General features: G+C 29.8%; 1 protein-coding gene across 20 annotated transcripts; it reads right to left on the reverse strand.

Moving 5' to 3' along the window:
* Positions 1-7,261: 7,261 nt before the first annotated feature.
* Positions 7,262-10,649, reverse strand: LOC137813911 (uncharacterized). 20 transcript variants are annotated; one of them, XR_011081525.1, is made up of 6 exons: positions 10,496-10,649; positions 9,886-9,984; positions 8,638-8,681; positions 8,086-8,203; positions 7,558-7,655; positions 7,262-7,438 (listed from the first exon to the last, which is right to left on the reverse strand). XR_011081525.1 is itself a non-coding variant. In XM_068616387.1 (6 exons), the coding sequence occupies exons 1-6, from the start codon at positions 10,560-10,562 to the stop codon at positions 7,422-7,424; spliced, it is 411 nt and encodes a 136-aa protein (XP_068472488.1). In that variant the 5' UTR covers positions 10,563-10,649; the 3' UTR covers positions 7,262-7,421. The 20 variants fall into 20 exon arrangements, 5 of the variants coding, with proteins under 5 accessions (XP_068472488.1, XP_068472490.1, XP_068472487.1 ...); XR_011081524.1 differs by having other exon boundaries at positions 7,558-7,664; XR_011081526.1 differs by having other exon boundaries at positions 7,558-7,803.
* Positions 10,650-13,829: the final 3,180 nt, after the last annotated feature.

The raw sequence follows: 13,829 nt of genomic DNA on the forward strand, positions 1-13,829 counted from the left end.
GCTTACTAAGTTATTTCTTTCCTTTTATTTTAATATTTTATTGTGTTTAAATTTCTCATTTTTGTTTTTTTTTTCATTAACAAATATATTTGGAATATATTTCCAACTCATTCTTTTCATTCTCATTCACTATGTTTTTAACTACATCATCTTCTGCTCTCAAATGGTCACCAATTCCTTTTTCAATAACTTTGTCACTCGTAGTCATGATAACTTTATAGTATTCCTTATAATTGATCTTGTTGTGTGCAAAGAATCTACCACTTTGTTGCTTAGATAACTACTTTTTCAATTAACCCACTCGAGTCTCCAAACTTCTTACATAAGCTTCAATATATTTTTTTATTGGATGAAAAAGATTGAATGAATTTCTCCAAAGTATTAGTCAACTTGGAAGTCTCTTCATAATAGAAGGAAAGTCTCACTATTGCTAACATGGGAGTTGTTTCCTGGAAGAACATGTTTCTTTCTTCCATCCTTAATGATGACTGGTATTGACATTGTTTCTCCAACCCTACAAACATAAGAATTATTATTGAAATTACATATGATTTAGGCATTTTCCAAGCAATGACCTAAACCCCTCACATGCTTTGCAAAATGGTTCGTGTGTTCCTTTCCTACAAGTAGAAATGTCAGATTCAATGATGATATACATGAATGATGGAAATATTTCATAAAAAAATCTTACATTAAATAAAAAAAAGTTAAGAAAATACATGAATGGGATGAAATAACTTTACAAAAACAAAAACTTGAAATTGAATTCTAATAAGGAGAACTATTTTTTTTTAAAATCTAATTCAATTCATGACAACAACGCTAAAAACTTGTTACATTTTCTTATCAAGTGTTCTAATCTAAATAGTTACAATGATAAGTAGGATATCCACTACAAAAATGGCATTAATGGTGGTGATTTTGATATGATAGATCTATTTTTTTTTCATAATTATCTTTATAATATGAAAATTTTATAATTGTTATATTTAGTATTCAAAATATGACATTTACAAGTGTCATTTAACAAGTATATTCTATTTTTTTCTCCCGTGTTTTTCCATTCTCTCCATTTCAGTGTTTTTTCATTCCCTCCATCTCAGTTTTTTTCTGATTAAAAGAAAAACTTAAATTAAGGTTTTTTGTTTACTCTTCTAGATTCTCGTTTTCTAGAGAAAAAAAAAATCATTTTCCAAAAAGAAAATTAACCCTTAGTGTATTCTCTTATTGAAACCATCTCAAATATCACCATTATTGTCAACCTCAGAGCATTCACGCAAACTCTTTTCAAGGCTCACTCCCGCAAACCTCATTGTGGACCTTTGTAATCAACTATAACCGTAAACTTGATCGTTAACTAAATTTGTCTACCCTTACCCTTAACCCTCATCGTGGAACCCTCATCTTGAACACTCTGACGGTGGTTCTTCCTTAATAATCTTGACTGACCTCAACTTCCTTCATACACGTCATCAAGAGGAAGAAGAAAAGGGTAACCTTTATTCCTCTCTAATTTTTTGTGTAAATTTATTGTTGGTGCAAAACCCATATTAAACTTTTTCCCCAATTATATATATTTGAAGCCTTATTCTTGTCAATCTTGATTTCATTTTTTTTGTTATGTATTTCTTTAAATTGATAATGTTGGTTTGCTGCTAGTATTGAAAATCTGAGACAATGTAACTGTGGTAAGTACAAGAGTTTAGTTTTGAAAAATTCACGATTAAATTCATCTTCGTTTTATATTTTGGAAAAAAATTTGGAATGGCTGCAATTTACAGTCTTTAGATCATTAATAAGTTTGCTGGATTGATCTATTATAAGGCATGGTTGTCTTTACTTCTACTGCAACTAATTTTTGTTTGTTTTCTAATATATTTATTTTATACTCCTCTGAAATTGATGGCAGAAAACATTGTTATTATTGTTACATGTTTTTTTTCTAATGTAACAGAAAGCTAAAGTTATGACATTGTTATACTTTCTTTTGCATTGTTAATTAAGTCTTGTATTTCGATCAACTTGCATATTGAGCTACAACTTGTAAAATCAGTTAAAGAAATGACCAAGATACCTTTTACATTTCATCCCACTAGTTCCTCAGTATGTATGTCTGATATTTGGAGTTTTGTTTCTTTCTTAGAAGCTAGAATTGCCAATATGTTTATGAAGTATGTTGAATTTTACTAAAACGATGATAGTTTAGTTTTCTTTTCGACCTTTTTGTTTTAAAAAATCATTTTCAATATTTTAGTTAGAGTTTCAAAATTATGTTAATTCTTTAAGCTTATGGGTATTCTAGACGAATGGATACCAATGACAACTTGCGGGTGGCAAGTCTGTGGCACTCAATGAATGCTATCTCTCAACAGTTATCATCCGTATCAGGTTGTTTAGGAATTGAACTTCTCCAAGTAGATACATTTGATCTACATTGCTTTCAATTACTTTTTCTTTGACCATGTTGTAAATATTTATATTCTATTTTCGAAATTCAGTTGGAGATTTACATATTAATTATAATGTTGGCATATGCATGCCTCAAATAGCAATGATCATAATCTTTTGTCATAGATTATTTCTTCGAATCTCATGCAAAGAACGATAGAAGGGTGGGTTGTTGTACTTTCAAATATATATTATGTAGTAGGCATTTTACCTCTTTAGATCTCAAGTTTCAACTTAATGTAGTGTGTTATATTTGTGTAGATAAAAGTGATGATTAATAGCATAGATGAAAGTCATGATTAGTAGCATAGAAGAGAAACCTAGACTTTAAGAAATTAAAGTTATTTATGGGCCAACTGTGTTTTCGGTTATTTCAAAACATTTTGCAACATCGAAAGTTTATATGGGGGAACTAGTAACTAGAATAACAAAGAATGAAACGATGGAGAGATGGACATAAAAGAATGTATCATATATCTCAATTTACTATTCCATTCAACTTTTTTATCTTACATTTTATTTCAAATTCCAACTACTACCTAAACTTTTGTGTTTAGTGAACTGTCAAAATCTTTAAAACATCTATGCTTTATTATTTGAGTTCTATAATTATTTGATGTAAGGGCTTCTAGTTATGTTCCAAATTTATATTACGAGAATGGTAGATGTGAAAGTTATACTTTGAAAGATTACTTACCAACATCTCATAATTCACTTGATGAACTTTTTTTGCAGACCATTACAATGGTTTGCATGTTCCTTGCTATGAAGGTTGAAGAGACTCCTCGACCACTAAAAGATGTTATTCTTGTTTCTTATTAGATCATTTATAAGAAGGATTTTGTAGCTGCATAAAGGATAATAAAAGGTGTTTTATTGTTGATGATGGTTTGATCATTTCACTCATATACATCAACATTTTGACTTGGGATTTAGATGAAATTGCCACTTCATTTAACTCAAGTGACTTTTTCTTGTTGTTTGGTGTCTTTCACCAATTGGCTAGTGGACTAATTTTTTTCAATTAGCTTCAAGATTGTGCCTCCCTCCAACTTGTTTCTAGCCAAAACACCATATGTCTAGATATAATGTTAAGCATGGTAGATCACTACAAAAAAATTATTAAATAGAAACTAATCTTAGAGACCAAAATAATTGGTTACTATATTGACTAAATTAGACCATTTTATAATCTAAAAAATTATTGGTATCTAAAATAATTTCTATTATTAATATAAATTTATAAAATAGTTTCTAAATTGGTACCTAACCATTAACTACTAAGGTTTTAGCTACTAACTACTTCATATTCTAAATTAGTCTTTATTAGCTTTCTAAAGACTAATTTAAAATATAAAATATTAGTAGCTAAAACCTTGGTAGCTAATTTATATAGCAATTTAGAAACCATTTTATAAATTTTTATTAATAATAGAAATCACTTTAGATACCAATAATTTTTTAATCTCTAATTTAGTCAACATATGATGACTAATTATTTTTTTTGTCTCTTAAATTTTGTTACCATGTAATAATTTTCTTGTAGTGGATGTGTCCTAAATATTGAAATCCTCTAAAATGTCTACCTACCTTGTAAATTATGTATAATATCCAAGTTTTTTAAACTTGTGTGCTTAATAATTAATAAATTATAAGATTAGGTGGATAAATTATCAATAATTTAATATATTTGAATTACGACAGTTGAGTAACGTATTACAATTTAGAATTTACTGTAATAATAACATTTAGAAACACCATATTATAACATCAATAATGATGTCTATATGTACCCTTCTATACATTTAAAATGTTTTTCAACTAAAAATATTAAAGTAATTTTAATTAACACTATTTACAACATTAAAATATTATTTTATATCGTATGTTAAATAAAGGTGCGACAGTTAAAATACTAAGGTTAGGAGTCTTCAAATATTTACTTTTTAAAACTTGAGAAAGTAAATATTTCAAATACATGTTAAATAAAATTGACGCTTATTAGATATTTTTCCTTAATTCTGATATGTTTTTTTTAAGGAGAATAAAAACATTTATTTTCCTTTTAATAGAAAGAGAGAATGTGAGAACATAAGTGAAAAATATATTTTCTCCGACAAATATTTATATCCATTTAAAATATTTAATTTTAAAAATATTACGTTTACATTTCAATAACAAATATTAACACTTTTAAGATTGATAATATTATATTTTTTTTTTATTTGTAACATCCTTAATATCGAATCATGAAAAAATAAATTAAAAAATAATACTTTCTAAAAATTAACACTTTCTAAATTGTTTTTCCTCAACCTATTTAGAAAGTAGTTCTTTTTAAATTCGTGTTCCTTACCTAATAGATTTATTTTTAGATGTATTTTTTCTTCTTCACCTCGCATTCCATATAATTGTGGCACCTCTCACTCTTTTTCTCTCTTCCTCACTTTCACACTGGCACACCTCCATTGAAAAGTTCTACAACTCACTAATGTAGGAGATTAAAATAAACTTTCTATGCCAGTTCTAACACTGACATAGATAAACTCGATATAAAAAGTGTAATTTTTTTTATGAAAGTTGTAGTAGAAAATCCACTTTATATGTTTGTTTTAAGATCAATAATAAAAAACATTCAAGTTTTAATATCATATACATGTTTTTCACCTTACTTTCTATGACGATTAAAGTTATACCAATCATAGAAAGTCATTTTTTTTATGATAAATGGAGTTTTAACTATCATAGAATGTGTTACTTTCTATGATGATTATGACTACACTCGTCACAGAAAGTAACACTTTCTATTATACATTTAACTTTAAGTATCATAAAAAATGTGTTTTTTTTAAAGTAGTATGTATTCATTTTCCTAATTGCATAAGAAAGACCTTACATAATAAACACAATACCTATGTAGAAATTTTCAAATAAAATCTTAAAGATACTATATAAACAACTATAAATTTTACTAAAAGTTAATGTGTTTAACTACATACAAAATTGTTAATTATACAAAGTTGTTAGTTCTAACATTATCATTTATAGTAAATACTTAAAAGAAATTATGATCACTTCAGAGTCTTGTAACACTTCATCATTCAATGGAGATGGGTCATTGAATATCTATATATAATCAAATATTTAAGATGAAATTAACACGTAGATATTTCAATTGTCATAGTAAATTGTTAGAAAATCATATTTTCCACTAGTCATTGTACACTTCCTCCATCATGACTTTAGTATCCCTCTACACCATCGTTGCATAGTCATCCACCACCCTTCCTCTTTCCACGTGCCTCCATTCATCATGTTGACTTTCTCTATTGCATATCCCCTACATACTTGTGGAGGATACTCTCTCTCTTTCTCTTTGCCCAAATCCTATCTATAGCAATTGCTCTCACTAACAATGACAATTTTTTTTCTACTTTTAATTATAAATTTAAAAAAAAATATTTTTTCATTATATATAAAAATGTGCTTACCTTAGTTTCTTTATTTTGTATGCCTTTTCACTTACATTATTCAAGATTGTTCATAAATAGGTATTATGTATGTATTGATAATGTTGGCTCTATCACTCATTTATCTCATTCACATCTCATGAGCACTTCAAGCAAAGACATGGATGATGTTTCTCTTGAATGGAAAGAAAGTGTTTGTTTATTATAGATACAACCTATTATGGATATGTTTATTTACAAATGTCATACACAAAATGTCTACGATAGGAAAAAATTGCTCTAACACTAATTTTAACACTAATTTGATGTTGCTTTTTAAATAAAAAAATGAGCTTTATAGGTTATAACTGATCTATAAAGCGTAATTTTCATATTAGTTGTAACTTAATTAATATGAAAATTCTATAATTTGTACATTATCTTAATCAAGATTAACATCTGATCCAATATAAAAAGTCATTTTTAATCAATTTGAAAAGTCTTATAAATTACAAAAAAATAACATTTAGTCGTTGTTAAGAAGCAAAAATCGACATTAGTAGACACTATCAGATTTTTTGCATTGTACGTGTAATGAACTTTAAAATCATTGATGGTAATTCACTAGTGTCAATTTTTTAAGACCAACTTTATATAACGATGATTAAATCGACTCTATGTAGACGTTATGTAGAGTTGGCCAAATCAACTTTATGTACACTACACCATTTTTGATCTTAGACAACGCCTAAAAAGCGTTGCCTAAAGTAGGAAAAGCGTTGCCTTAACTTTAGGCAACACTTTGGCAACGCTTTTTCAGGCGTGGAGTATGCAGCCGTGGGCTTAGGTTTAGGCAACGCTTTTTTGTAGCCGTTGCTATATATTGGTAGAATAGGCAACGTTTTTTGAAAAAAAATAATTAGGCAACGCTTTTTCTCATAATGTTTAGGCAACACATTTTCAGTGTTGCCTATTGTTTAGGCAACGTTTTTTTAAATGTTGTTATTGGTAAAGGCAACGCTTATTTACATGTTGTTTGTCTTTTTAAGCAACACTTATTTACATGTTAGGCAACGCATTTTTACTATTGCATATTGATAGAATAAACAATACTTTTTTCATAATGTTTAGGCAACGGTTATTTACATGTTGTCAGTCTTTTTAGACAACATTTATTTACATGTTGTCTATATTTTTAGACAACATTTTTTTAACGTGAAAAATTATGAAATATATCTTAATTTATAAAATTACGCAATAGGCAAAATTTTCAAACTAATTTAAAATGTAATTACACATTTAGACCACATTTATAATTTTACATTTAGATCACATTTATAATTTAAGTAAGAAAAATGTATATAATATTAAATATTTCAAATGTGCCAAGTTACATACTCCATTGTATATCAAAACAGTAAAAATTGTAATTATTACAACTAATTAGAGTTAGAAATTAACAAAGAGAAATTAATAAAGAAAATCTCTTAAAATTTCTACATTTCTTCATGTTCAGTATTAGTATTATCTTGACGTCCAACCTGAAACAATTAAACAAAACGTACAAATCTTTTAAAATATTATCAAGTTTGTAAATAAAATAATATATAAATGCAAAATACCTAGCCTATAACATTGAATGCAAATGATATGTCCATACCTGAACCAAGTAAAGGAACATGAGTGGAAGTAGATGAACGTGGAGCAACTACAGTGTTTTCTTTCCCTAAAGCCCATGAGTATTAAGTTGCAAGAAAACTGTTATAACTAGATTTATAAGATGAAAGAGAAGCAATTAACACAAAACCAATTGAGCTCAAACTCTAACAAAGTTTATTGATCCCATTCAGTGCATATACTCTTGTTTTTTCCTATTCATAGCATTTTCTTTACTGACTCCTCAGTGCTGCAAAAATAAGTACGAGGGTCATGTATATTTCCTAAATTAAATATTTGATGACCTATTTATTGATTAAATCTATTTTGCAAAGGTAAGATTATTTCTCAGTAAATCTATAACTTTAAGTAGCTTAAACCAACACTTCCCTAGTGATATTATGTACTAAAATACCAGTATATAACTGCAACCCACAAATATAATGAACATGCAAATACCAGTTTACCTAAGAATAATCAACCTATCTCAAATGCTATAGAAAAACTAAGATAAGTTAGAGCAGAAGTTCACCTCTGAAATGGCTATAGTGGACCACCAATTGAAGAAGCAATGTTGATATATTTCGCAGGAAATTATTTGTCATACCATTCACTTCAATAACATACCCTTTATAAACAGGGACAATTTCCTGAAAACAGAACCAAAAATTAAAAACAAAAACTGAAAATAGAAATAGAAACATCAATTAAAAACAGAAAACAGAACCAAGTGCTCAAGGAAAAGGTGAGAAGGAGAATAAAAAGGCGTGGATCATTGTAGGGTCTGTTGTGGGGGGACTAGTATTGCTTGTGTTGTTCTCACTTCTTGTTTTGTGGATGAGAAAGTACAAACAGAAGAAGAAAATGCAGCAGATGGAAAGGACGACCGAGTTGGGAGAACCTCTTTAAATGGCTTCAATTGGTTATGTTTTATAGATCTTCATCTTGAAAGATCAGAAATATCCAACAAGGCTTCGAACGAACCGAGCCACCGAATCATGGTATTGGGAAACCACATGAAAAAGGTAAGGAGATATTTGGTGGTGGAGTTTTGATAGGGATGAAGAAAAGTTTGGTGTTTTACATGGGTAGAGCTCCCTGGGGTGAGAAAAATAACTGGGTCATGCACTGCAAAACAAGCAACCATATAGATCTTCTAAGGTTAGTAAATCAATGCATCATGCATTCACCACAGCTAGTTTCCTTAATTCAATTAAGTACTTGACATATACTATGAACAAATATCATATTTATTTTATAAATACAGGCAAAATGTCAACAAACATGAATTATTAAAAATATTTAAGAGTGATAAAAGAATGTTTCATTGATAATCAAAATATTAAATTATAGGTGTTGAAATTTTTTAATAATTTAATTAGTACGTATCAGTTTACCCATAATGCTCAAATATCTTATTGTACTGGATAGAGAAAAATAATTATTAATTAAATTCTTTTTTAAGGATATTAATTAAAAAGTTAGGAAAACTATATTCCTTTTTCTTTAAATAAGTAAATAAAGAAGAAATCGTTTTGCGAGTAATTCATAAGCCATATATTACAAAAAAAAAAACACAAACATATTTATATACAGCTATTTAAAATAAAAGTACATTTAGTTATTAAAAAAAATAAACACTCTAAAATTTATTATGTACATTAGATTTGATACCTATCAAGAGTATACCGTTTTCTTGGAATATTAGGGAAAAGCATTTAAATTTGGTATTTACACTTTTAAATATATGTCTTGGCAACTTTGTATTACAAGTCAACTACTCAATCTCTATATAATAAAAAACCAAACCAAATAAAGAAGAAAAATGCTTGTAGCTGCACAGATGAAATAAAATGACTTGCGAAAGAAGGTATCACATTAATAGTTCAACACCACCAACACCTAACCTAGTTTGAGTCATTGAAAAATCAGTAAGTTTTGTCTACTTGTAAGAATGTGTATCATTTTTTAACATATTATTTAACTCCATAGTTATAACGTTATGTGTATGCGTCAACATCAAAATTGTGTTCCATGTTTGAAAAGAAAAGGAACAAAACATAGGTCTTCTAGATAGTGGTTGGGTTGTGAGCCATAAGGCCTCGGTGCAGAGATTTTCAGAAACATGCAGCTAAGAGAAAACAACAACCTGTTGTTGCCATACATTTTCCATACAGACATCAGTGTACACATACACCACATTCAACATTCTTATCTAAAATTAGTATACTTGCTGACAGATAAGGCTTACAACATAATTAACAAAAGAACAATATTTGAAATTAGTTCTGAATGAACCAACTGAATCCAGTACTAGGATGTGTAAACTTACTTGCAACAAATAATCTTATCTTGGTTACACTTCTGGCCAATATCAAAGATGGCTTAATAATACCACCACGAAGCCTTAAAACAAGATGCAATGTTGACTCTGTAAAATAGAGAAATCAACCCAATGATAAGTCTCACACTTTACATTAAAGTCATTGAGCATAATTAACAATACCTGGGGTCTGCTGTTTCTCAGCCAAGCAGCACGAAAGTACTTGGAGTCGGACAAAATAAATCGGACAAAATAAAGTAAAAAGTGCCTAATTTTGAATTTCATAAAGATTGTTAGGTTAATTCTTATCAATTTAAAAACTACAGATTTCCACCTCAAACCCCTACACTCTTTCCATTCATACACATATATGACTAGCTACAATTCCTAAAATTCATATAAAAAAACAAAATCAATCAATCACTGCATTCAAACCAGTAGAGGAATTAACATCAAATCGAAATGAATCCGAACCACTTCAAGTCGAACTGAATCCGGTGCAAAGCAAATTCTAATTCAAAGGTTGTGAATGGAGATTTTGAAGAAATCGATTATGAACTAGAGCAAACAGTGAGACAGAAAAATCGAACGTTGTGAAGGAGTGTTTGAAGAAACGAACCTGAGCAAGGGCTTATCATACGGAGGAAGTTGTGAAAAATCGTTGGCCGCAAATGGAGTTTGAGCATGGTGGAGCGTGAGAGTGCATTTGGAATCGAGGGTTGAGTTTTGTGTAGCTTGGGGAAGTTAGTAGAATGTGTAAGTATAGTCTGTTATTTGAAATATCCATGTTTAAAACAATGTTTCTTAAAGCAACGCTTTTCCTGTAAGTTTCAATTCAAAGGTAAAAATCATTGCTTACTCTTCTTTTAAGATTTTAGGCAACGCTTTTTTAATTTTCTCCTATCAGCTCTAGTTAATAGGTAATAAACTTGAACTTAATTATCTATAATTTAAAATTTGTGTTCTAAATGTTATTTAACACATACACACTTTAAAAATTGTTGTTTAAAATATTAGTTAAAGCATAAGTGTTTTAAAAAATATTGTCTAAATTATTATTTAAAATACCTACAGTTTAAAAAGTGTTGTCTAAAATACTCACATTTTACTAATCATGTCCACGTTTTATAAAATGTTGCTTAGAATAAATAGACCACGTTTTTCCTAAATACTTTAATTCAAAAACAAAAAAAATCTTATTACATGGACAACAATAAAAAACCGTTGCTTATACCTCCTTTAGACAACACTTTTTTACATGTTGACATATTAGTGTGGCCTAAAGTGAAAAATGGTGTAGTGGTAGTGTCAATTAAGCCGACTCCAAATAGCGTCAAAGTTTGGATTCGGTATAACACACACTTTCATACTTTCATTTTGGTGAATATGTTATCATTTACAGTTTCGCCTCTTTCATCAAAAGGTCCATCAACTGGTTTCCAATGAAACTGACACCGTTGATGAGCAGGATCCACTTATTCTTTCTACCTTTAATTCCTATAGCTTCTTCTCATTGGCTCTTCCAATAGCGGTTTTATGACCATAAAGGGTTTTTTTTTTCTTTTAACCAAAATGGGGTCGCTTTTAAAAAGAATTACAAATTTGGGTGCCACCTCAATCTGAAGTCTGCCATGTCAACCTGAAGTCTGCCACCTCAATCATAATTTTTTAATTTTTTTAAATTTTTTTTTTCTTGTTTAAATACTGAGTAGTAAGTTATGTAATGTTTAAAATTAATTTGATACATAATTTTCTAAGGGTGTTAGTTTTAAGTGAAAAAAATTGGGTAATCGTGTATGGATCATGTTTGACGATAATGTAATATATTAATGTGGTTATTTGATTAATAAAAAATATGAATAGAATTGCTATTGCATTTGGAAATAAATAGAGAAATGAGAATTGTTATTGTATTTGGAAAATAAATATTTTTGTTGTGGATTTGGAAAATAAATATCTTGGGAAGTAATGATTTTATTGAACACGTGATGATGAGAAAAGGTTAATTATAACTAGACAAATTAGTAAGATTCATTACAAGATATAAAATAAAAATAAAAAGTTGCATTATTGGAAGTAAATTATTTATGAGAAGACGTGCCACAATGTGGTCTTCATATTTGTTGTCAAGGTCTTCGTGAGGGTGATGATCAGACGACAGTGGAGGTGAAAGAGGATCATCATGGATATGTTTGTCATCGTGATTATTGGCTTCATTATGAGATCCTGGTGAGGGCATTGTGGGTCGATAGTGCATGAACCATGTTGGATTATATGTAGAAGGAGGGGTGAATGCTGAAGTTCCAAAAATATTTGGTGGAGTGGAAAAAGTACCCAAAGGAGAAGGTAAAAAATTATACGTGCAAGGAATCTGATGGTGTGGAGAATGAAGTGAGAGGTGGCAAAGATGATCCATGTGTGTGGATGTGGATGGTTGTGGAAGACCCAAATGAATGGAATGACCAACATCAAAACCATGACCATAAGAAGGAAACCTCGAAGGGTGATAAGTCGGATGCGAAGGCGGTTGTGGTTGTGGTTGCGGTTTCGGTTCCATGGGCTCTTGTGACGTGTCATACTGTTCGAAAATAATTGTTAACTTCATTATAAACATGTTGATATTATTAAAAGTAAAAGGCATGAATATGAACTAACTTACATCATCGTCAGAAAACGATTCCTGAGTCGATATGTAACAAATAGTATGGTTAATGTACCATTGCTTGTATGTTGTGGAATCATGCAAATGAACATTACCATTAAACTGAATGTCTTTTATTATACGATTATGTCTATCAGTCCACACTACTATCAACCACTAATGGTATTTAAGCCAATATCTGTCTGTTTTTCCCCTCATATCTTTTTTGTGCAACTCATCTAAGTTTTGTGGCTTTGATGGAATACCTTGTCAAAAACCGAATTGTCGCATAACCCGATCAGCTTGGTGAAATTCAATGGTGGCAAAAAAAAAAGGGGAACAACTACCCTACTAATTGGAGAAACCTCATCAGTGATCAATACAACGACGTCTGGCCTGTTGTATGGAGTCCACAAGAACTGCAAAATACTTGGCATTAGTATTGGATAAAATATATACTTAAACATTGGATTGAGAATATAAATTGATGTTTTTACGAATCTTTTTTGGCTGTAAATTATCAATTGTCTTCCTTATCAAACTAATTGTCCTCGTAGGTGGGTGATACCTTTGTGACGGTGCACGAGACCACAAATTTGTTAACATTGGACATCAAAGTTTATTTGTATACGTGAGATATTAAATATCAAAATATACATTTTTGCTAGTGGGAAACCATGTTCCCCGACAATGTCCTTAGGAGTTAATGACTCAATTATTGGGGAAAGAGTTTTAATCAGTATGAGTTAGCAACACTTAGCTACAATGAAGAACTTTACAAATTGAATTGGAAGATTGATTCCTTCAATAAGGCACAAGTAGGTTAGAGGTGTAGTTGGTAATAAGATTTTTGATTTTTCCAACGTTGTTTGTCAACAACTTGGTTTGGCAAAGGAGTGTAGGTTCATTGGCAAAGGAATGTAGGTTGCTATTTAATTGCATTTGAGCCTTATTCACACCAACAAATGTGCTTCATTTTTTTCCTTCATTCAATGGGTCAAAATTGGTCAACAAAAGGACTATCTTACAACACTATTTTGAAGCACGCTTGTAAGTGAATATTAGATGTACTTTAAAGTTGTCATATGCGGTGCACTTTGGAAATTGAAGGTCTTCCCTTCACTGTACATGAATGAAGACAAAGGAAGAGAACCTGCCAACTCGTGACCATTGCATGTGAAAGAAGTGAATTTAGTGCATTGATTAAAGTGGGGGAGACAACCCCACTATAGTAAAAAAAAACCGAGAGTTTCAATAAGATGTGGGAGCAGATATCATATGAGTACAGAGACACCGTGCAACATAGATACTA

This window comes from Phaseolus vulgaris, chromosome 1 (genome assembly GCF_000499845.2).
Source record: "Phaseolus vulgaris cultivar G19833 chromosome 1, P. vulgaris v2.0, whole genome shotgun sequence".
NCBI classification, from domain to species: Eukaryota; Viridiplantae; Streptophyta; class Magnoliopsida; order Fabales; family Fabaceae; genus Phaseolus; species Phaseolus vulgaris.